General features: G+C 42.0%; 1 protein-coding gene across 1 annotated transcript in view; it reads left to right on the top strand.

The window, feature by feature from the left end:
• Positions 1-9599: 9599 nt before the first annotated feature.
• Positions 9600-25712, top strand: part of ZNRF2 (zinc and ring finger 2) — a 63773-nt gene continuing 47660 nt past the window's right edge. Inside the window, exon 1 of the mRNA XM_075053561.1 lies at positions 9600-10474. Within this exon, the coding sequence (XP_074909662.1) occupies positions 10018-10474 (457 nt within the window). The 5' untranslated portion in view covers positions 9600-10017. The remainder of the gene's footprint in view (positions 10475-25712) is intronic.

Below are 25712 nucleotides of genomic sequence, written 5' to 3'. Positions count from 1 at the left end.
CCTTTTTTTCCTTGTTTTTCTATTCTACTCTAATCTATTCTACATTTTTGGGTTTACTATTCTATTACTTTTTATTTCAAGAAAATTCTAGACATGTGATACAGTTTTGCATGCTTTTGCTTCTAATAATAATTATGGGTCAGATTTTGCACCCTATAAATATGGGTGGATAAATTTGGTGCAATTCCACTGATTTTAATGGAATTTAAACTGACATCAGACTCTAACCCTACATTTTAATGATTGATTTGCATGGTCTCAGCTGTGAGACAATTTGTCTTAAGCCTCCATTAAATCAGGAAATGAGTGATTCTGACTGAGTATGCCAATCATTCTAGCTTATCTAGTGAGAGATGCCACATGCTTTCTCCTGCTCTAGCCTTATTTTTTGACAGCTACTTATGCTACTTATTGTCTAATTGGGCCTGCCAATCCTTCCTGTATGTCCCAATCTGTCCAGCCCAGACACAAGAGTCTGAAACGTTTTTAAAATCTGCATATGGTTGTTGATTACAAGAGATGGGGGGGGGGGGGGGGAATTACAGCCTAGATGTGACAACATGCTTACTTCTATGTCATTATTGTTCAGAAAAATAAAGAACTGCAAAAATTAAATGAAGAAATTACACCTGAGTACTTGGGCTTTCTGACTATAAGGGGAGGAAGGGTACTACGGACAGGATGAAAGCCACATTTTCTTCTGAGGCTTTCACACTCGCAAGGCACTAAGGGCTAAATCCTGCCATTTGTTGCTTGCTGTGCTGTGAAAGAGGAAGAGGTAAGAGCTATTCCCAGGTAGTACCAAATGGTAGGAGATACAGCTTGCTGACGTGCCCCAGTGCACAGCACAGAGTTTCTGGAGGAAGAGGATGTCCTCACAGGTAGCAACAGCTAGTAGGTTCGGACCTGCTTTGCCTCCATGCAGAGAAACAAGAAGTGCTGGGTCCTGCTGTGAAATCCCTCTCGCCAACACCAGGATTCCCTCCATGGAGGATACATCTGCCAAACTCTGCTTAACCTTATGGTTGCGACTTGCCAAACAGCAGGCCAGCATTTGGACTACAGTTTCTCAGCGGGGCTGGCAGAGCTCTGACATCTACCGGGACCTGATCCAAAACTCCTGGGATTCAATGGGAAAAAAAGTCCATTGATCTCGGTGGCTTTGGATCTGTCCTTTTGCTCATCTCCTTTGATGATTTATACAACACTGACATGCATATCTCACTTCTGAAGCACACAGAGCACATGGTTTTAATCTCACCATTTCCCTGGTGACAGGGAAGGCAGTGTGCTGGCAGCTAAGACACTGAAAAACACTCATTATTTTGTACATTAGGGTTTTTTTTACTTCCCCATGGAAAGTAGAAATTACAATGAAAAATCACAAATATTTTGTTTTACAGTCTTTGCCTGCCCTTAAAGGCACAGTAAAATATTACAAAGTGCAAATTTTTGTGTGTGTGTAAAAATGAGAATGTTTTTTATCAAAATGGGAGGTAAGAGAACATTAACAACTAAAAGCTACTGCTAAATTAAAAGCCACTGCTAAACAAATGACCCCTTTCCCTAAGAGAAGCTTAGAGAGGGAATCTTTCTGATGTACCAGGGAATTCTCTTCTCACATTGGAAGGTGAGAACATTTCATTCTTGTGAAGTCTTCGCTTGTAAAATCAAGATTACTGGGCCATTGGCAGCAGTGCTCTACTAGTTATGCTGCTCTGGACCAAGTCCTACGGTTAATGGTGGCTACAAACCAAACTTAAAATAAGTCACAACTCAAGATTCCTTGTGTCCTGAAGACCAGTTTTCAGGGGCAGCCAGGGGTTGCTACTCTGAGTATTTGACTGTCAGACCCGGAACCCCGTGCAGTTCTCCAAGGGATGTCCCCACAGCACCCAAGTTCATGGAGCCAGAGCACCTCCTACCCACCGGAGAGATCCACAAACTGCCAGTTGCCTTCATAAAGGAGGAGGGATGCTTTGTTATATTTTTTTTATTTTCATTCCAGTCCCAACACTTTTTTCTTTGTTTCCTCACTGGCTAGTGCAATTTTTTCAGCACTAGATGTCAGTGTGGACTTGCAATACCAGATTGCTCTGTATTTTGCCTTTAACAAGAGAAGAATTGCCATCCAGAATGAAAGCAAATCTCTCCAGCCTCATGATGTGCTTCCTACAAAACAGGTCTTTTCTTTACTGTTCAAAGTCCATGTGGAAAGTGTAGAGCTGCATTCTGTCCTTGACTGGGATTAATATGGCTGTAAAAGGGCCCTATCCATTTTGTGATCATATTATGTCTGAGTTAAAGATGAGCTACCATGACTCCAGAGGAAAAGCTTTGTTTAGAAAATAATAGAGAAAAAGAAATGGTTCCGAATTATCTTGGTAAATTGTGACCCTGCTAAGGTAGCATTGCACAGGTGCTCCACAGGGATGGTTAATCCTGTAACTAACAGTACTCACCTCAATAAGAACCTACTGACAAGACTGAGTCTTAGCATTCCTAATGTCTAGAAAGACATTGCATCATCTAGAAATGTTTTGCTACAGCATCATCTAGAAATGGTTTGCTACCCTAGACTGTTACAAGGACTCTTCTAATTTGAACCTGATTTATTATTTGCCTGGCATTTTCTAAGTACTGAACTGAACCCAGCTTGGGGCAGAGCAACCAGCTAGGAAGTGTATGCTGGCTTTCTGAAGCGGTGAAATGACTGGTTTCTATCACTCTTTGGAAAACATTTTGTTTCTTTAAGAAATTTAAGTCCCTGAGTCTAAATCGTGAGTGGTCCCTGTGCTGTTATGGGAGGGCTGAGGAAGATGCATGAAGGACCCCGACTCCCCTCATTTTGCAAGCAGCAATCTAGAACGAGACACTGCTCCTCTTGCTCCTGGAGAAGTACAAACCGGGGAAGAGATGAGCGGGGAGAGGAGGAAGCGGGTTCACAGTTCTGATTTCTCATCTCTTACTTACACGGGTTCCGGCTTCTGTCAAGTGGATCTGAGCCAACACGACAGATGGAGCCTTTTACACCACCCTCGTGCTTGGTTTACACCAGGCGTGATGCACAGAAGCCGAGGCAGAAAGTGCTTCTGGCAGAGAACGCAAAGTGGAGTGCTCTGACATTCCTCCCGACTTGGTATAGTTGCAGCTGTGATCTAGGCCTTCAGAAAAATCCAGTTACATGTTTTTGTATTCTTCACTATGCATTAGTTAATAAAGTATTACCCTGATACATACACTATTAAGCCTTGCTTTTATTATATTTTAAGGTTGTTACTGTCCCTTTGACTTCTGTTGCATGAAGCTACTGCAACACATGCGTGATTGCCCAAGCAGCTGTGCTTAAAAGCCCTATGAGTAACTACCTAGTGTGGTTTTGTTTCTCATTATTAGGCTTACCAGTAGCAGACTGTAAGTAGGAGGCTATAGAATATTAAAAGAATAGTGCTTAAAACTATCAACTGAAAATATTAGCAAATACTGTGCAAAAATAAGGACAAACGTATTTTTTCTCCTGGCTTCTGAGAAGTTAAGGTAATATTTGGCAGATAATACAGAACCTGAGAGAATACAAATTGTACTTGGCAAATCTAATGTCACATGGCTCTACCACCTGCTGTCATTCCTACATATTTCACCTTGTTGTTGTTTCTGTAATACTGTTTTCCATTTACTCACCTCTTTCTACAGATGTCTAGCATTCAAGCAATTAGTACTGCTAATGAAAGGTGTATCCTGTAAAAGAGCTTCTCTGCAATCAGCTTCTGAAGACTGATTTACCTGTGTAATATTCACTGTGTCAAGACTTTAAGTGCCTTCTTTATTAACTATCATGAATTGTTCAGATAAGGCTCTCTGTAAAGCCAGCTGCCTCTCTAGGTGCAGAAGGGTTTTGTGATCTCACACCCTACATTGCAAGGCAAAACTGTAATTCAGGAATATACCTTGAAAGACTATCGTTATTTCCCTCTGCAGAAGTAAAGGGAGGTGAGGTGATCAAGAGTCCTCCCCCAGCTCTTGAACCCACATTCAGCTGGCATTACTGGGTGCTGATATATGAGATCTGAAAACAAGAGTGAGTAAACATACTTCCCATGTGTTAGTTTGTCGGCCACCCCCTCTTCTTAGAAATCACAGACACAGAAAAATTAGCTGGATGGGACCTGTACATGTCAAGTCATCTACCCCGGACTCCCATACCCACAGATCTGTATACCACGCCTTGCCCAGATAAACACGTATTGATGTCTCTTCATTTAGGAATTGGTGCAAATGCCTTTAGTGTAGATATGGGCATAGTCTAAACAACTGTTTGCCTTCTGTTGTTCCTTGAGAATATAACAAAAATGGTCTGCACAGTAGCTTCTGAAGAAAGATAGCACTGGGGGGGCTATAGCTGCATGAAAGGTCAGGAAGCTACACAATGGGATAATTCATGCAAAGCTGGTAACAAAAAAAACACCAAGTAAAACCAACACAGTGTATTGGAGAACCAGTAATGACACTGGCCTGGTTATGCACTAAAATAGCAAATTCATATCAATGGCATTTGGTGTCGCAGCTGGTTACCTACAAAGGTACTCAGTGGCTACAATAATACAACTGTGCATGTAGAACAGCTTAGACATTATTATGGTGAATACTCTTTTCTATTAGAATTGTTAGACTAAAGTATATTTCTTACAGTACTACTTTATAGCATGTGGTAATGGAGTGCACAGCACAAATTGCCATTTCTTCAAGTAACTTATTTCCAAATATTTCTTCCTGTACAAAATGGTCAATCAATAAGTCCAGCCAAAATGTCAGTTTATTTTTAAGACTGTGTTATCTTTTCTGTGAACACCAGTTTTCTCTATGGGTAACTCCAGCGTACAAAATAAAGCATACTGTTTACAGTGTGATAGAAACTTCAGAAAAGCATAAACATCAAACAAAAGATAGATGGTTTTAAACAGAACTTTTATAAAGCAAGGATAAACTTCCTTATCTTTGTAAGCATCACCACACATTTCCAGAATAATTTTAGGACCCAAACCTCGAGCTTTATGAGCTGCTTACTTTTTTTATTCCATGAAGACAGATCACAACATGTTGCAGGACTGTTTTTCATACATCACTGTAAGCATATGCGTAAATCTTCATCAGATTAAAGTCAATATGTACAAAGAGTTATTCAATGCAAATAAAAATCTAAGATACTGGATAACAGGGTCTCCTACACCTCTCAAAATACCAGTTACCAGCTGGAGATACACTGATACCAACATGTATCTAAAAAGATGCCTACAACACATTTATGTATAATTTGTTGTGACACTGACAGAGATAATACGGGACCTATTTCCCTTAGCTTACACATGTGAACATACAGCAGTCTTGTTTGCTGGATGTCTTGCTCTAGCTGCAGGTGTAAGGCATGTACATTTTAAAGATCTGATTTTAGAGGAATAAACCAGTTATGTTTTTCTTTCTCATAGAGAAAGCAACTGAACACTTCATAAGTCTCTATTTTCAGTATCTGTGAAGAAGCGGTGTGCAGCGCTATTTATTTTAAACAGCTGAAATGTAAAAACTGCATTGATCTCTTCCAACCACAACGTGCACCTCTATTTTGGTATCTGCTCAGAAAAGCTAGTTGCCCAAACTCTCTCTGGAGCCCACACTCGCTTTTGTAAAATTAAGCTGTATGTTATGAGTGTGTGCGTTACTTTTTAAACCCTTCTCCTTTAGAAAGGAGTGCCTGACCAGATCTGAACAGAACATAAACCTCTGGCTGGCTTTATTAGTTCAGGGTCAGATGCTTTTGTCAGAAATGAAACCTTGCTTGAAACCTTGTTTCAGTGTCCTTGTAAAAGCCACCAAAGAAGGAGGTAGGAGGGGAGAGGGAGGATGATCTGTCTGCATAGCTCACTGTCGAGCAAAATTCAGACCCCTGTTCCATTTATCAGCACACATTTTCCAAAACATGCAATATTATGAATTTGCAGCTAATTTTGTATGCCTAGGGCATGCCTGCCACCTGGTATTTTCAAGGAAACTGGTCAAGAAACAAGTTGATTATTTTCACTTGCTGATAGACAAGGTAGCGTAACCAGAACTGAAGTGGAGGTATGCAGCTTGTAACAAAGAACAGTGAGTATATTTGCCTGTCTAAACCAATTTTTTTCCACTATCCTGGACAAGGAACAAGAAGGCTAGTTCCTATTTTGTGCTTATTTAAGTACGAGTAAGATTCCCTAGATATGTTTCTACAGGAATAATAACAGCATTCACCCATATAGGCCTACAGAAGTCAGTTTTTATATAACTATCTGCTTTCCACTGAGTCCCTGAGATTTGTGGAAATATGGTCAGCAGCAAAATGTTCTACTTTCTCTCTGCACTGTTTCCTCTTGTCACTGGTTATGCTGGGTAGGAAACTGAAATTTTTATGCAAACTACTTCTGGAGTGTATTAATGAACAAATGGGTGGAGGTTACAGTGCCAGCTACTTGCCTCTACAAGACTTAACGGCTAGTAGACAGTCATTTGTTAGAAGAAATGTTAGCTTGAAAACCTAATTGTACTGTTGGCTATATAAAGCAAACTTCCATATGTAGAAAAATTTCTAATCAACCATTTTTAAGAGGGACTGGGAGGGATGGAGGGGAGAAAGCTGGCTCAGAAGCATGTCACATTGCTTTTTTGAAGATGTAGGTGTTCTTTGAGGTGTTTAGACTCATATGCGGTAGTGAGAGCTGCAAATATATGCCCTAGATGCAAAACAAAAACTGAAGCCCCCCCAAAAAAGAAAAAAGAAAAGCACGTTGCCACGCTCTCTGAGAAGGGAACACAGGCTGTCCCATTGTTGTGACTTCTTTTCTGTGAAATAGTCTATGCTGTTAAAGGTAATTTTCTGATTGTAAGACTGAGTAACTGCTTGGATATTTTGAGGTTTTTTTTTTTTCCCCATAGACTTTATTATTTAATCCTAAATTGAATAAAAGGTGATTCACAGTCAAATATAATCTGTATTTAATACCTGCTCAAGTCTTAGATCCACTGCAAAGAAATTACAGAAAGTACTAAGGTACTGTGTAGCGGTGTACTATTTTCAAAATGCTGTTTATTCTAGCAGCTGACCAGCTCCACTAGTACTTGGTAGTGGAAATTTTAAAAACTCCATAAAACTCTGAGCATGCTGTCCTCTAAACCTGCTCCGATAGGGCTGAACACGCCACAGGCATTCTGTGAGCAGCAGAAATTATGAGTCATGTTTGCAACATCCTTTGCCCATGCAGATTCTTGGAATCTAGCAAGATAGGAATTCCTACAGTAGCTTTCCCTTCTGTGGGAACATTAATAGGATCTCTCTCTTCTACACAACTGCTTATTTTCTCTACTGTTAGTGTCTGAGAGATTTGGCTGAAGCTGGCCAAGGGTTTCAAAAGTAACCAGTGGTAGAGCAGACAGCATATTCACACTGATTTTCTTTCTGTAGGAAACTGAACTAGAAAGTGCTCGTGTTTGATCTACCTCAGGGTATCTACCACTGGCAGCAGAGACCGCAGCTTATAATTCACAAGTGGCGATGGCATAGCTTGGGACGGCAGATTATTGACCCCAGCTGTCTACCCAGCACCCAGCACACAAAAGACCAAGCTGTTCATAAGACAGCTGGGGAATCACTGCCTCTTACTGAAACTGGCAACAGTTTACAGCAGCATCCTCTAAATGGGGTTCAGGCTATTCACAGTGTCTCAGCTATCCAGAAAAGCAACATCGGAACAAAGAGTTAGGGCTGGTAACCTCCTCTGCCATCCCCAGCTATGGTACCTCTTCTTGCTAATTGAACTGTGAACTACACTGATGCCAGAAAACGGCCGCGTGCAGTTGTAACAGAGACAGTAAAAGGAGGGGGGAAAGGGAGGCCTTCGCACTTATTCACATCTGAGGATGAGCATCAAAGATACCATACATGTACATGTTACATTTGTACATTACATATACGTATAATAATGTACATGTAATAATTACAAGTACATTGAATACGTATAGTACAAATTTTCCATAATACTTTGTATATTACTTAAAGTTTTGATCTGCTTTATTGTATTAATTGTAAAATAGCTTGGGTAGTATGCCACTGTGACACAGGCATGAATGTAGTTGGAGTCTCTACCTAGACGGTATGATGGAGAGTCCCAAGATGGCGTGGAGCACTGTTTCACGGTGACAAACCTTATTTTAGAGCAGATGATAATCCATAAAAACAAGCAGTTTATCACGTTCATATAAATTCAACGTACCTGACGTTCAATATCACATACATGTAAAGAACAAAATAATTTTATGTCTCTGATCGTTTTGTCAGGAGCAAATCGAGCTTGTTACCCACATCGGTATCGTTCACAGGGCCAAAATTTTCGGCTGTTAGTCAATCCTTGCGTAAAGCTCTCATCAATAATAATGGGAGGTTTTCTCCAAGTGAGAGGCTGAGGTCTACAGGATTTTCCTATACCGCCTGTGAACCAAGGATACAAGAGATGTTCACCCTTCCTGTTCAGCTTCTCCCCCGCATATACCGCGAGAGCCGAGACTCAGAGCAAACCGCCCGGGTTCGAAGTCCCCTACCGGGGAAAGCTCCCGACGGGAGGGGACAGCGGCCCTTACGCCAACCGCCCCGCCAAACCCGGGCTCGGGGAGCGGCGGGCTGGGCCCTTCGCCCCTCAGCCGGAGCGCGGCCCAGCCGAGCAGCCGGCAGCCGCGCCCGGCCGGCGCAGCCTGGGGCGCGGAGGTCGGGCATCCGGGCGCTTTGCCGAAGCGGCAAGGCGAACCGAGAAGCGGCGCGGCAGGAGGGCACCCGCCGCCTCGGCGGGCAGCGCCCCGCGCTCAGTCAGTCACCCCGGTCCTGCCCGCTCCGCCGGGCCGCCTCCCGCTGCAGCCGCTCCTCTCCCTCACCTAGCGGGACCCGGGGAAGGGCCGGGGGGGAGGGGGGACGGGGACGGCGCGCGGGCACCGCCAACGGGCACCGCCAACGGGCACCGCCAACGGGCGCCCTCAACGGCCGCCGCGCGCGCCCGGCCCGCAAACCCCACAGCTCGCCTGCTGCCGGCGGCGGTTGGGCTTTTGACTCCTTCCTCGTCGGGGCGGCCGCTCCCGCACCCCGCGGGCTTCCCCTCCAGGCGAGCAGGCAGCCGCGACACCCCCTCGCCCCCGGCAGGTTCTCGCCTCGGCCCCGCGCTCCGGGACTCGCCCTTCCGAGGGGAGCGAGCGCCGGCGGCCCCGGGGGCAGCCTGGCCCAGCGCCCGCCCACCTGGTGCTGCCCCGCACCTTGCGTGAGGAGAGGGGCAGGAGGCGGGGCGCGGCGGCGGGCCCGGCCCGTGGCGCTGCGCCGCCGGGGGCCGGTCCCCCGCCAGGCGGGGCGGGAGGGGAAGGAGAGGCGGCGGCCGCTGCCGCCGTAACCGCTCCCCATCCCGCCCGCGGGTGCCGCCCCCAGTATGGCGACACGGTAGAGGAGCGGCTGCGCCGGGGCGCCCGCCCCCTCCCGCCTCCCTCGGCACAGGCACGGCGCGCCGCGGGCGAGCGAGCGGCCTCGGCGGCGCTGCTGCCGCCGTTGCCCCCCACAGGGCTCAGCGGCGGAGGAGGATGGCGGCGGCGGCGGGCGCGGCGGCGGCGGGCATGGCAGCGGCGGCGGCGGCGGCGGCAGCAGCAGCAGCAGCGGCGGCGGGGCCGAGCGGCCGCGCGGCGGGAGCCAGCACCGTCCCGAGCAGCTCATGGTGGCGTCCCAGACCCGCGAGCAGCGGCCGCGCCGGGGCCGCCAGCTGAGCCGGATCCCGGCGGGCGGCTCTCCTCTCTCGACACCGACCCACCGAGCGACCCGTTACCCTCCCCCGGCGCGCCCTCTCCCCCCTCCCCAGCGCGACCCGCGCCTCGGATCTCCCCCGCCGGGGCCGGACTCCCACCACCCCCGGGCGCCGCGGGAAAGGCGGCGGCGAAGGGCACCGGGCAGCGCCAGGCGGCGGCGGGACCATGGGCGCGAAGCAGAGCAGCCCCACCGCCGCCAATGGCCGCACCCGGGCGTACTCGGGCGGGGATCTACCTTCCTCCAGCAGCGGCGGCGGCGCTAACGGGACCGGCGGGCGCTCGGCGGGCGCTGCCGGGCGGTACGCGCACCTGGCGGCGGCGCCTCATGCCGCTCCCGGCGGCGCGGCGGCAGCAGGAGGAGCGGCGGCGGGGAGTGCCGCGGGGTCGGCCCCCCGCAGCAGGTCCTTAGGGGGGGCCAGCGCCTCCGGCGCCCGCGCCGCGCAGTCCGCCTTCAACATCCCCCACAGCAGCGGCCCCTACGGCTCGCAGGACTCGGTCAACAGCACCCCGGAGGAGGGCGGCCGGGAGCGGCCCGCGGGGGGCGGCGGCGGCGGCTCGTCCGGCGGGCCCCGGCTAGTGATCGGCTCGCTGCCCGCTCACCTCTCTCCGCACCTGTTCGGAGGTAAGGGCCAGCCCGCGGGGCGGGCGCGACGCGGCGGAGGGGGGGGGCGGTTAGCTGCCTGTCGCGCTGCTGCGGGGCTGGGGGCCCGGGCGGGCGCGGGGTTTCCTTCCCCGGCTCCCGGCCCCGCGGTGGGACGGGTAATGAATCATCACTTTGGGGAGAGCGGCGGCTCTTTCAGGCTCGCGTCCGCCGTAGGGGGGCACGGTTTGGAGACGGGGTTTTCAGGCCAGCGTCTCCTATTGTTTGTAAGGAGAGCTGTGAAAGGGGGAGGTTAAAAACGAACCCCGCGGCGGTGCGGTCGGGACGGCGAAGAGGAAGCAGAGCCTCTCCGGCCGGCGACTTTAGACTCTAATAGCTGTAATCAGTGCCTGTGCAAATACTCTTGCCTGCTGCTTACATAATTAGAATCTAATTGGATCATGTGTCTCCGCCGTTTATTCTAAAATCGGACCAAACCCCTCGTTAGGTACTGATTAGTATGTGGCTGATGCTTGTTCCTCTTTCCAAGTTCTCGGGTTCTCGGTTCTGAAAGTCGATTAAGAAAAACAGAAGTTAAAGTAAGTTTCTTTGTTTATTTTCCCCCCTGAGAGATGAGTAGAGCCGGATAGCTGTCCGTGCCGCTGAAGTACAGGCTTGCAGCACCCGTACCGTATAGTCTTGAGGATGGCCACATGTGCTCTTGAGGCAGAAGAAACACACAGCGAAACTCTGAATTAACCAAGAAGCTGAGGCCCTTTAAGAGGCATATTAGATGTGGAGCAAGTTGTCATAGTTTTTTGTCTCTCCTGTGATATTGAGATGAATAGGGCTGGTTTAGGACTTGCATTTTACTTCCTGTGTTCTTTACCTTAAAAATCTGCCTGTAAGTTGCCAACTGCTTTCAAAGTTGCTGACTACTCTCAGTACTGCTTGTTCTAAAGGTCGTTGTTCGTATAAGTCAAGCATTAAGGTGCAAGGTGACTTTTTAAATTGATTAATTCTCTTGATAATTCTAATATATGTATGTATTATAATCTGTCTAAATACTAACCAGCTTCCCAAAAAGCTTTCTTTTGGAAAAGAGGAGGCTAATGTAAGATTTCTATGTTTCTGTATTCTAGTTAATCTCTTTGTGAATACTATTTGTAGCAGGTTGGGCTTTCTTCTTTTCTGTAATGCAACCTGTTTTTAGCCAAAGCAGAGCTGTCTTCAGCCTGACTGTCATAGGGTGCGCAAGATTTCTGTCACATGGCCTGCCACCTATATGTCTGTTGACCTGAAGATAGCATAGCTGTTACTTCCTAGATCTAAAACTACCTCCTCCCAGCTCAGTGGTTGAACATTAACAGAAAGCTGTCAAACCCTATTATAATAAGGGAATATTTGCCCTTAAGAAAGAAAACATAACTATTTTCATAGTACCAAGCTGCTCAATAGGAGTGCTTTGTTGCAAGGATGCTCATTGTACCGTCATGGTAGCTTCGGGTGGAAGAAGGTGCATGCATTTCTCTGGTGATGAAAGGATGCCCTATCACGGAGCATTGTGCAGTTTGTGCTAGGCACAAGGGAATTAAAACACGCAGCCAGTTGTTGCTCCAAGGTAAAACTTTTTTTTTTTCTTCTTGCTTAAACTATGTCTTGCAACCTGCCTTGCTGCCAGGAGGGAGTGGATTAAATGTAAATGCAGTGGTGAGGATCAATAACCTAGGAAAGTGTTTATTCAGATGCAGGAAGGTCACTTCAGAATAACTCTGAATTTGATCGTACTTTTTTATGGCACATAATCTATTAATTGCTGTACTACAGCATATTTTGTCTTTTGCAAATCTCTGAAATTGATATATTAAAGAGGATATAGGCTGAAATGGCGCAAAGCTTGTTGCTTTTTCTGGTGCAGGAAAAGTGCCAGGAGGGGTACACTCTCTTTATCTACTGACTAATAAATAAGGAATGCCATATGTTAGGAGTTTGAGTAGCAAGTTTGAAAACACGCTGTCCTTATGTGGTCAGAAGATGTTAATGAATCTACTTGCTGCTTATCTTTTAAAAATCTCAGTATTTCTTATAGGTATGAATAACTTTAATCATAATACTGCAACATCTGTGAAGAAGGCCTCACTTGAAACATTATTCTTTTTTTCAATTTAAATATTATGTGATATCAGTGATACATTACTCCACATCACACTGAATGTTGGCATCCTTATTTAGTTGCATGCTTTGTGTTTTCTTGGTTCCTTGTAATAACTAGATGCTTGGAAGAAGTAGCCCCACTGGAGATCAAATATTAGCATCAGCATGGTGAAAAATAACTTGAAGCATTGTTTTGTCCTGATGGTAACTAGCTCAAGCTTGTCTAGGTGTGGTATCTGGCATTTATCTTGTGTATCATAAGCATGCTTGAAGTCCCCTCCCTTGTTTTGTAACTTGCAAATTAGCCAAATTGTTTCTTTTTATTGTGAAAACTACTGAAATTAATTTTGAGGATTAGCATAGCAATTCTATGAAAATTAAAATAAAAAAGAACAAGAATAACTTCCATAAGTTGAACTGAATCTCCAACTATTTATGTTTTTAGGCATACTGCTTGGCTTCATCAAACAGAGACACGTGGGTGTTGCATTTGTTAAATTACTGTAATTAATTTGCCATTAGTGAATTATACTCTATTGTCACTTTTACTGAGCAGCCTTGCGTGGTGAAGTAATATATAAATACTAACTCTCTAATGTAACGTACTTAAATCCACACTATGCTTGTTAATATGCCATTTGAACAAGAATATAAAAAGTATTATGTTATTGTATGTTAATGTATTAGAAAGTATGATCACTTATTTTCTATGTTCCTCTCATAGGAACTGTAGTAACAACAGCCTTTTCTGACTGTGAGGGTCTGATGTTCCTGTCTGACCTCAGGCTGGTGCACCTTTATGATCAACATATAACAGAGTAAATACTGCTATGTAACCTTACATCTCATCTCAGGGAGAGTTCAATTTACTGAATAATTGGGGCCTTGGTCTCACCAAAAAAAAAAAAAAAAAAGGTGTTTAACTTTGTATTATAAGCATGCCTGGAGTAGGTTTAGAGCATTAAGCAAAGTGAGACCCAAATTCCATAAGAACTTACGGCACTCTCAGATGCAGAAGCCAAACCTATACGTGACGTTCAAGCACTTTTTTGCCACACAGCGCCGAGTTCCAGCTTTCTTTAAGGCAATAATGCCGTTATCAGGAATTTTGACCAGAAGTTTCCCTCTCTGTTCCTCAGTGAATGGAACTTCCCCTCTCTCCCAGCCCCAAAGTAAATATTCTTACCTTCTGTTAAGAATAGCATGTAGAAGAGTTGGCCCTGGGATCCACAGTTATTTTTTTCCACTGTGTTTTTAGGCAGTAAGTATTCCTGTGTAGATTGTCAGCACTGCAGTAAAACTACTGCTGTAGTTACAAAATAGCTTGGTTTTGTCAATGATACTTGCAGCAATTGGTTCAGCTAAAAATGGACCGCCTTTCGGAATTTTATTTGCTTTAGGTAACTGCTGATGTGTTACTTCCGTCACTTAAAATGTTGACAGCTCCTCAGAACCCATTTCATTTTTGTGATCCTCTTTCTGGGTGGTCACAACAGGGAGAATTCTTGGTGAAAACACCTAGTATAAGTATCCTTCTGGTGTGCAAATTTAAATCTTTTCTTGGGAATGTTGTTATAAGACAAGAATAAAGCCTTTAAATATTTTTTTATCTTTAAAAGTCTCTTAGGGAAGAATATGTAAAAATTCAACTGAAGATAGCAGATGTGTTACATACTGAGTTTTTTAAATATCCCCATCAGTTCTTCATTCAAGTTGATTGAGCAGAGACTATACAAGTATTATACAAAATCTCAGATTGCATTATATACAGTCATATACAATTTTATATGATGTATTTATAGACAGGTTTTTAAATACATAGTGTTGTCAGATACAACTGTTGATGGCTTTCAGGCCTATATCAAGACTTGGAGTAGTAATTTGGAGATTAAGTTGTGTCTGTTCAACTTTATTAGGAGAAGGAAGTTTGTTCTGTTCTTCTCAAGCCAAATAATGGTCAGGCTTTTTTATGAAGTACTCTACGCTCCAGGAGTTATCGCCAGCTACTGAATGTATGTAACATAGTATGGGTAGAACCTTATAGGTATGTTATAGTAGCATTTGTTTGTAATAATACCTGGTGGAAGTAATGAATGAATTCTTCATTCTATAGAATAAAGTTCACAAAAGCTGTGGGTTATAACCTGAATTATTTGTTGGATTGTGGGAAGCAGATATCAGTAGAAGAATGATGTAGAAGAATTTAGATATCTCTCAAACTGCCTAGAAAGCCGCATATTGTTTTGTTTTCTATCTGACCTGTTTAGTTATATGGTACATTTGAATATATTCTTGAGGTTCTCTTCATTTTTCTCACACTGTTTTTTGGCAAGTATGGCTGTGTTTTGGTCACTTCCTTGCTTTCCCTCCCAGTATCAGCCAAGTACTATTACTTTGAGAAATCGCAAAGCTCTCAAACACTTCAGACTTTAATGCTGCTCCTGTTTTGCCAGCCAAATTTGTAGCTCTGCAGTCTTTGCCCCTGACTTGGGAGAAGTGTGGGAAGTGTGCTTTGCAGTGAGACTGTTGGGATATTCTCTGTGTGTGAATCATGTTATAAGCAGTGAAACTTGCTGTTGTAGTTTCAGCTTGTATGCCTTGGTACCACTTGACATACCTTCACTTCCTGGCAGTTGTAAATTTTTTTTTTTGCTGGTTGAGGAAGGCCAGTGAATCTTTGATACAATATATATTTCTCTAAATTATTTTCTAACCATTCAGAAAGAGGAAAGAGTGTAAGGATTTAGTCTAATAAAAACTGTAACTTTTTCATAAAATTCTGCCTTTTTTGGAGGTATGATAACACTGCTGTTTGCTGTTGTGAACACAAAAAAATCCCGTGTGCATTTTCAGATGGTTTTGCAGCTCATAGGTCTTAGAAGGTGCAGCACAGTGAAAGCTAAGAGGCTGTCTCTGCTTTAGTGTTTTGATTTGTTTCTATTCACTTTGCTGCACCAGTGAAACAGAATCATCCATGGTTGTCCACTTTGGAAGAATGAGAGCAATAATAGTGAGGGGCTGGTTGAAGTCTGCTGATTGTAGAAGAAGGTTAAAATGGAGACCAGTCTGAAAGCTGAGGGAAGTACAAACATGTCTGTACACATACACATAACTTCGCAACAACCACAGATTGGGGGGAGATAGACGTGTGCCTCATTTTCTTTTCAGTTATACTGATGAGTTGACTCCAGAGTGAGAGAAAAGAATCACTTTTGCAGTCTCTAAAGACATGGGAGGTTTTGGAAATGTATTAGCATTCTGTTAACCAAGATGTAGGTTGAAAAATCCAGTGTGCTATGAGAGCAGTCCAAGGATAAGTCTATTGATAGGAGTTTCAGAAGAGCAGTTCTGACAGATGGGTTTGAGGAATCCGATCCCTTTTCAGGGTCTCACTGTTCCTGTGTTTAGTGGGATCTTCTGTTGTTCCTGCATATGTACAGTGGGCAGCATACAGTTCCTGGGTGGCAGCAGAGATATAAACTCTCCTAAGGAGAGGACAGGAAAAAGTAGCAAAAAGTCCTACACCATGACTCACCTGCTCCAGCTCAGTCAGGAGAGTGCTTTTAGTCTCAGATGTTGAGTATTTGGACAAATGAGCTAAAAGAACTGTTTGGATCTTCTGTGCTACTGCAAGTGAAGCCCCTGGGAGCCATGTTTCATTTTCTGCAGTTAGAGACAGGTCTCTGTGGTGATGAGAGACTTGGGGCACTGGAGTAAAGACTGAGGTGAGTGATAGACAATCTTTGAAGGGCTGCTTTTTCTTCTCCTGCCTGGTAAACAAAAGGCATTAGGAGAAGCCAAATAATAAAAATGTCAGCACTGCATTTAGGGGAGAAATGTAAATAGGTAATTGTCTGAAGAAAAGAGAACAGCCTAATTGTAATGGCATATATAAATATTTCTTTTGGCTGTCAAGACAGTGATAATACGTGATTGAGCCTTTGCAGTGCCAGTTCAAACAAAGGCCTTCCTCTTTAATGTCTTCAGAATACCTATCCAACCCTGATATCCTGACAGTGTGCCTCTCCTCATGTTCTCTCACATAATTGCAGACTAGTCACCAAAAACCTCCCAAGTCATTTTTTTGTCTTATAAAGAAAGCCTTTTGTCACTGCTAGAAATTCAAGACTATTTTTAAAACACATTGCCTACTCATCTGTCTGGGTAAGTTGTCCTCTCCTGTTCTTGCCAGCTGCTCATGGAAAACTTCATCATGTAATTGTTCTTGATTTGCTGTCTTAGCCTTGCATGAAACTTTAAAGTTTTGAATAATGTTACAAAGATTTTTGAGTAGGTTTTCCCTGCTATTTGCAGATGCATGAACCAAATTTATATTATTTTCAAGATTTTTCTGGAGTGTGTCTACTGCTCATTAATGGTTTAATTAGTTTCAGCAAAGACATATGGTCGTTTCTACAAATTTGTTCATTTACTGTGGTAATGGAACATGTTGTTCTTGCAGATGTTTAACCCATGAAAAGAAACAGTGATAAACCTTTGAGTGCTCTGAGTTTCTATTTTGGAATATCTTTAAGGACACATATCTTATTAATTAAAAGAAAACAATTTGTATAAAAACAATTACCTGAGTAAAACCAGAACAGCACTTCTTAAGCATCCAGGAAAGTGGTTTTGCTGTCTACTCTCTGGCTAGGTATTTCCTAAACAAGTGCCTATGTTCCTAAGGCCACCTTTCCATTGTAAATGATCATTGTGACTTTCATAAGGTTGTCTCACTGTGCATCCAGAGCTCTTCGATGTCTGTTCTTTGGTAGGCTTCAAATTCTTCATGCTTGCAGAAATGGGAGGGTAAACCCTAGAAAGAATGAGGCTGGTTCTCACTTTCACTCAGGATACGCTTCTGTTTTCTGCATGGAAATTGCATAGTATTGACACTGAGAGATCAGGAAGCATGCAGGAAAATCTCATAGGGCTCAGGATGTCTGACTGCCTGCCAAACAGAATATGAAGTGTTGTGTGGGATTCGACTCCGTTACTCTTAGTCGTTTTTAGGAACTGACCTACCTGGGCGTTTTCTTCTTCCTTGTCTGCTCTGTCTAAAAATCAGACCACCACAGCCTGTGAATAGTCCCCAAAGGGTGGGTGTGCTGCATACCATTGCAGATATTTTTAGTAGATTCTGTTTGCTGACTGACTTAGTGTGCTATAAATACAGAGTTCTCATCTGGTATGCACTTTGCATGTCTTCTAGTAACTTATAATGAATTCACCTAAGAATAATGGCAAGAAAAAAATGAGCTGTTACAATTTATTTGGCTTTCTATATGAAGTGTCATTTATATAAAAAAATTATTTAGCAACATTTTAACTGTAAATGGCTTTTAAAACTAGTGGTGTTCCAAAACACTTCCTAGTCAGGCTACCATAATTAGTCCCTATGTCAGATTGATTTATACTGCAATTTCATTATGGTATTAAAAATTGAAAGTGGAGTTTTTAGATACGAGGGGTTAGTTGAGCATCTGGAATAGTATCAACACTAGTAAATTACATTCTTTGTTATGTCAGTACTAGCATGTTGCCTGAAAATGCTTAAAGGCTATTCTGTGGGGAAAAATGAAGCTTTAGTTATGATTCTCCTGGGATTTTTTTTGTAAAGTATAGGTGTATATACATTTGCTTGAGTTGAAATATAGTTAAGGCACTTACCACATTTTTTAAATTATTAGGACTGAATGCAAAAAGGGGAAGGACCCATGTCTTATTAAAATACAGATGCATCTGAGTATTGAATTTGACACAAAATTGAAGGGAGGGTTCTTGCTGAATTGTGCTGAGCATAACCTAAATGCAGTTCTTCTGTACTGCTAAAATAAAAACTGTCATAGTGTACACTAACAGATGTGGCCTTCATGAAAGAAGTTTAAAACTGGTGAAGTTTTCCATGTGCAGCAAAAGAAAGGTCTGCTTACAAGTGCTTTCTGCAGATTGCCTGAACACACAGACAGTGTTTTGAGAATCTTAAAAAAATTTATTTTATAATGAAATCTGGGCCAATCTGGTGATAGTCTTTCAGAAAACTTAAAAAATAAACTGTCTTCCTGCCAAGATTCCTAGATAGTTCGCTGAAAATCATGTTGCTTTTGAATCCTGACTATCTGCAGCTATCAGAAGTTTTACTTCTTTCTTGTGGACCAAAGAACATCAGTCCTTCTTGACTCTTGAGCATGCATATGGATTGAAGTTCCAGTATGGGGAGGAATCTTGCCTGTCTTGAGAAAATGCTGTGGCTCTACCAAATAGAGCAGAGCATCATCAGTTAAGCAAATTTCAGAGAGATAATGATGGACAACCTCCAGAATATAAAGAACAGTGACAACAGTAAAATGCAGTTCTCTATGGTCATTTAACTGCTTTCACCATGAGGCAGTCCTCTTTCTTCTCATTGTCCTTGCTGCATCAGCAAGGATGACTAGAGTAGCCTAAAGCAAGGATGGCTGAAGTAGCCTAAGAGGTCAAATTGGAGGATTTGCTGTCCATTTTCTTTGGTGTTTTGCTGTCTTTTGGGGAGAATGAGTTTAAAATCACACCCCTGCATTCTGAATATTGTAAGGCATATTATGCTTGTGCAGCAGGTGGCTCAGGGCTCCTATAGTCTCTTAAATTGGATAAGCATGATTCATCTTCAGAGGTGATTTTGATGAAGTATCCTGAAAGGTAGTATTACTGAGTTCAGGTGTGAAGTGCCCAAATACAGCGTTACCTATGTAGCTTTATTCTAGAGTTTTTTAATTTTTCACTGTTGAGATTTGCAGCCTTAATGGTCAATTAGGGTTGGTTTGAGTGTTTTGGTTTGGTTTTCTTCCTCCCTAACCAGGTGGGTATAGTTGTTAGAGGTAGTCAGATCAGTGTGGATAGATGCTTGTTTTATTTATGTATTGGGAGTAGCACTAAATATGTGACAAGTTGATTGTTTGAGTTCAAAACAAAAAAGACCTCACTTTTTGTTAAAGCACTATCACTCTATTAACAAATTACAATTCCAAAATAATAAAACATAATTGTAAAACTACTTCCATTTTTTAAAAGTGCTGTGTAAAGAAGTAAAATACCTGCTCCACCCGTGCAGTAGAGCCATAAGGCTGTTGCTGGCTGAAGAGAAATGATCGACTAGAACAATGTGTGAATGAAACCAGCATGAAATTCATATGTGTAAAAGGGTTGCATGCTATCAAAGAAACACCCTTTGAATATCTAATTCACCTGTCCTAACATTTGGATACTAGGTGACTAACGTTTAGATACTACATGACAAGTGTACAGGCATTGCCTCGCTTCTTAAGGACTGAATTATATTACTTTTCAGTTAGCTTTAATTGTATGTTTGCTACAGCTCAGCCTTGGATTAGTTTATATCTGAATGTCTCATATCTGTGAATTTGTGTGTTTTGTAAGTGATAACATTTTCAAAGACAGATGATACTGGGCTTCTTCGTAACCATGGATGTGAAAAACCAAAGTGCCTAAAATGCTTTAGAAGTAAAATACAATACTGAAATAGCTTCCAGTTTGGAGGACGTATGGATTCCATCGCTAGCATAATAAACTGCATGCTAAAATAAATTTTGGTTTTCACACACTTGATAAGACCAAGACAGCATACAGCTAGGGAATGAAGGAAATGTTCCTTGCAAATGTGGGACTAGTTCTGCTGCAAACAAAGAAATAAGAAGGCTAATGCAAATAATGTGTTTTATGTTATGCAAGTGTGGGGCATGACGTGTTCAGCCCAGGTTATTCTCCTTTGTGTCTCCACTGTGCCTCTCCAGTTGTAAAGCACACAGTTGTGTTCAGCTGATGAAGTCAAAAGGAAATGATGAACACATTTGGAGCTGGAGGGCAAGAGTTCCTTCTAGTGGGCTGGGTGGGTATATATGACTTCTCTCTACAGGTGTGCAGGCAACCAACCTTTTAAATGTATTTAATGATTGTACATTTTGCTTTAAGGGTTTATTCAGAAGAACATTCAAAAGAGTTTTAAGCTCAGATGATGTAATTTCTTGACATTAAACGGTTTGATATGTTGGGGAAATCTGTTGATTTGTGAAAAGTGAGTTAGTATTAAGCTTTTTGAAGACCGCTTAGGCTGACAGCAGTGTTGAGATTGTTTGTTCCTATCCACACAGATAAGGCAAGTTTATACTGTTGTGGAACCTGAGGTCATGGAGCAGTTGTGAGAAGCATTCTCATTTTTAAATTCTGGCCAGTATTGATTCTATTTTAGGGATTGGCTAGCTGCAATCTTTGATCAAGGTAATTTTGACCACTGGCTAAATAATCTTTTTAAAAACTTGTTAAATATTTAACCTTTTTAAAAATTTATTTTATTTATTATTAAGTGACAAACAAAAAAATTTCCAGGACCTCTGCTGCAGTCCTTGCTTTTAGTAGTGCTAGAAAATTCAGTAGGAGTTAATTTCTGTAGTTTCTTTCAACTCTTGGAAAAAATTATACTCTGAACAGTCTTTATCAATGCTAAGTATGACTTGCCTTATAGTTGTAACAGATGTGGCAGTCTTTCTCTGCAAAATACTTGCTTATGTGTGGCTGTTGCTTGATTTTTAATAGTGGGTTAATGGTATTGACCTCCATTTTAGCTGAACTTTAATTTACTGATGAAAATACTGGCATACAGATGTTGTATTTTATCCTGGTATTTTATTGATGAAAAACATGTACTTAGCAAACCTACAAGTAGCCAAAAGCATCCAAAAATGAAGTGGACCCCTGTTGAAGTGTGCTGGAGAAGTGATTCTTGTATTTTGCTATCTACAGGTTGTTCCTTCCATCTCTGCCATTCCACCAATTGTTCATTAGTTAACTAATGAAAATGGCAGGTGTAGGGTGTAGTATGATATTAAATGAGGGTGTGGCATGATATTGAATGTTGGCTTTTTGAGGCTGAAAAGCTATACAGCCATGTTGTTGGTTTGGTGGTGTGTCTGGATTGTTAACTATGCTGAGAAACAGGGTGCTGGCCTAATGTAGTTATACTACCTTTTAATAATGGAAATAACTCTAGCTACAGCTCTGATATAATGAGCTGAGAATGGGAGACCTGAAGGTATGCTGGTCTAGATGAGATGATATCAATTTGGGGATTATTCTCATTTTCCCCTTGTTTGGTTCAACAAATACCTTTGCTTGCAGGTTAAGTATGCAAAAGTGATCATAATTTGTCAATATGAGGAAAGCTTTTAAAAGCTTACAATTAGTTAAATGCCTGCTTTTATTTAGCTGTAATATTTTTAAAGTGTTCTGCATTTTACAAAGTGCTGCAAAGTACTAATTGTAAAATGCACCTCTAGAGGCTCTTATTTTTCTTCCTTTTCCCATCATGGATTTTGACTATTTCTGGGCTGTTTAACAGCTGTGTCCCATGGCAGTCTATTCTTAATTGTAAAACTTTGTTAGCTGTAGCTTGCAAGTGTTCTTTGAAATATGTTTAAAACCATATGTTTTTATTCAACATGTGGCTGGCCCGACACTATCCACAAAGATGAATAAAAATGAGTGAAAAACATAAGCACCCCAGGAAATGTTAACCCCAAAGGAAGTCCTCTGAAAGGGATGTCAAATTTGTAAGCAAGAGAGGGGAGGAAGAAAAATCTGTATGGAATGGTGGTGTTTGTTGAATTACTCCTACTCAGAGGGTATCAGAATGCACAGATATGTGTGCGCTGATACAGTTGTTTTCCAATCTCTTAAAATGTGATCCTGTGACACACTAAAGCTCTGTGTGTGTACAGCTTATTGAGAGCATCTCCTTTTTTCGTCCTTTTCTCTGCCCTCTTGCTGTGTTCTGTGCAGTTGACTCATCTTATTCACAACACCTGTATTAGTAACTGAAGTGCTATTGGAAGCAAAAATAAATTGCAGAAACACTGATTTAGCTGGGTCTTGAAAATATTCCTATAAAAAAAAATCAGTGTCTTAGTTTAAGGCTTTTTTCTTCCTAGAAAGACATAATTTTGGCTATTAATTTGGATTTTAATTTAGTTATCCTAATTTTATCTGGCAATAGTTATATCTGTAGTGTTATTGGAGGAGTAACACTGAAGAGAAACACACTGAAAATAGATAATTAGCTCTATATCAAAGAGAAGAGAGGCCATTTTGATGGACTTCTTTATTTTAGGGCATCTATTTTTTAGGTATTTTTTTGTCTCTAGTTTTTCTAACTTACATTTCTCCAAACTTAAAAATTGTGATGTCAATTTTTCTTTTCTTTAGCAGTATTTTGAAGTGCGCACACGTTAAAACTGGTTAAACTTCCTTCCTCAGAGATCTAACTGGGTAAATGTGCTGCATATATAGCACAAGGCATTAAAGCCTGGAACTTAGATGTCAACATACTAAATTCTAATCCTGTCAGTTTTCTGTTTATGCCTTACAGATTTGTAAATTTACAAAATTACACATTTGTAATTCAATTTCAGACATGTCAAATTTCATATAGAAATAGGAAAGGAAGAAAACCTTCAAGTCAGTACTTTCTTTTTCTTGCATTTTCCCTACTGTAATTTCTCTCTGACATATTTAGCTTTATGCCTCTTCAGGCAGTGATGATAAATGAACTAGGTACAATGTTTTTAAGCTACTGGTACAGCTAAAACACTATGAGGACAACTTTACTGAAGTCAGTGAGTCTTGCACATGCAGAACGTTTGGTATACTCACAACTCTGCCTTGAAGAGCATAATCCCGTTTGTCAGGAATTGTTGTATATAACTGACAAGGATGCCTTCCTCTGCTGAAGGAAAGGAGCTCTTTCTGTCATCTCAGTATTCACATCTTCAAATTGTTAGATTTATAGCCCTCTGCAGAAACTCCTAAACTGCAAGCTAATTTTAATGGTGCTTTCCTAACCCTGAAAGTCAGTGAATAGTATGACAGTTGAACCCTATAACTGAGGATTAGGAATATCACCACAAGTACTTGTCCATAAAGGGGAAAATAGAGAAGAAAGATACTATTACAGTCAGTTATTGTTGTATGCAATACTTAAACATTGCATTTTCCTTTATCACACAGTCTGTTGGAAAACAACAGGCCTTCCTCTTGACATTATAAATGAATTTTCATGATTATTTTTACGTTAGTAGGCATACAATTTCTTTTTCCTCCAAATTTTACACAAAAGTGGGTGCAAGAACAGATTTAATTCTAATGAGTGATGTGTGGGTGAAAGTCTCTTCGTTGATGATCATAGCACTTGAGTGGACCTTGAGATTAATAGTTCCTTCCTGGCACTGGAATGTGGGATTAGCTGGGTTTAGCCCATTCCAAGCAGATGATGTTTATCTATTCTTTCTTAATTTCTGAATGGAAAACTGTCTATTTCCCTGGGTATTTTATTTTGACAACTAATTTTACCATTGGAAGACTTCCTAATAAGCAAATTAGTCTTTCACAATTGATTCCCAATTTAGAAATTTGCAATTGATGCATTTTTATTAACGGGTAGTTCTTTCTTCATTACAAATGCGAAGGCTCTTTTTTTCCTTTTTTATTGTACTTCACTCTTTCTAGCTATTAGATACAACGTCAACAATGTATATAGCCTTGAAATATAACGGAAGGGGCATTTGTTACAGTGTTACACTTTAGTATCTCTCAATTTTTATGTTCGCTTACTTTGAATTAGGCTTGTAGAAAGCTCTAATTTGCTAGATGTGTCTGACAAAAAAGAACCAAGGCAGTAATGAAGCAGACAACATTTAACAATAAAGCAACTGTCTTAAAAAACTTAAGTTGCTGTTTCTGTCAGTGACTGTCTGCCTAGCCCGATTCAAGAGGACAGATTGATAAGAGAATTCATTAAAAACAGACTTATGTAGAGACTTATTTGCTATTTCTATTTGTGTTAGCTAAGTAAACTTGAAGCTGATTCTTTCTGTATAAAAAAGAAAGCCAGCTGCAATTATTCTTTAAAGCTTAAAGCATCCGATTTGGCTGTGAAAAACCTTTCCATAACACGGACAATAGTACAATTGTGACTCTGTGTACAAATTGGCACTAGTGCTGTATAAATAGAGGGGGATTTCAGGGTTTTTTTATGCTTGCGTATACCTCATCATCCTTTACACAAACTGAAATTAGTATCTTTAAGCCATGACTCTTGCCTAAAGACCAAGAGTAAAACCCTTTAAAAGGGCTTGATTCTGGCCTGGCTGCAGAAGACAGACCTCATGTATTAATATAACTGTTTGTGTCATTGTTGTGGTATTTGGCTAGCTGCAGTTAATAGCAGGATTAACAAAAGACTAGTAATCAAGGACAAATTGTTCAGGGTTTAATACACACTCTGTAGAAGCCAGAGGAGGAAAACCCCAAAGCCCAGGCGAGCCCCTCCCAGGCCAGAGCCCTGTTCAGCACCCGCGCCCTGGACAGCTCAAGCGAAGCTTCTTCCAGGCGGCCGCTCCCCTCCAGGTGCGCCTGCTGCCCGGGGAGATGCGCCGCGTTCTTCAGCCGGGAGGTGAGACAAGGTACCTTGCCAGAATTGTACGTTTCATGCTGGCCCAAAGCTTTCTGGCTGGACTACTGAATTGTATTTAAAAGACCAAGAGTTTTGTGATAGACTCTTGTTTGCCCCAGTTCCCTGTGGTACAGAAAACAGCTTTGGCAGCCTTGAGAGTAGACCAGATAGACTTCCCCAGAAGGCTTTTTGTAACTCTTCCTAAGTCTGGCTCGCATACAGTTCCTATGTGTCATGGGTTTTGTGGGTTTTTTGGTGGTTGGTTTGTTTTTTGTTTGTTTGTTTTAAGTCTTGTTTGGGTTTCAGAAGTTCAATCTTCATCCATTTGTTCACTTTTATTCTAGAAAATACATTTCCTGCCACAGCTTTCCCAAACATTGGTAAACTAGCTTCCTTGTTCTTAGTTTCATCTCTGCTGTTTGTTTTTCACTTGGTTTAAGGACTTTCATGAGCTAGTTCTCATTTTCTGCTAAAAGTTTTGTTAGTCTTGTGGTTTCAACTGGACCTCCCTGCTTGATTCCTTCCAGTAAGTGGAAGCAGAAAAAGAAAAAGCAGGTTATACAGATTCTTTCTGTTATCCCACTGTCTGTTCAGTTTTCTTTGATGCTGTGTAACACCACTTTTTTA

The sequence above is a fragment of the Buteo buteo genome, chromosome 2 (assembly GCF_964188355.1).
Source record: "Buteo buteo chromosome 2, bButBut1.hap1.1, whole genome shotgun sequence".
NCBI classification, from domain to species: Eukaryota; Metazoa; Chordata; class Aves; order Accipitriformes; family Accipitridae; genus Buteo; species Buteo buteo.
The sequence above is the reverse complement of the archived record's forward strand: the minus strand, read 5'-3'. Positions and strand labels throughout refer to the sequence as shown.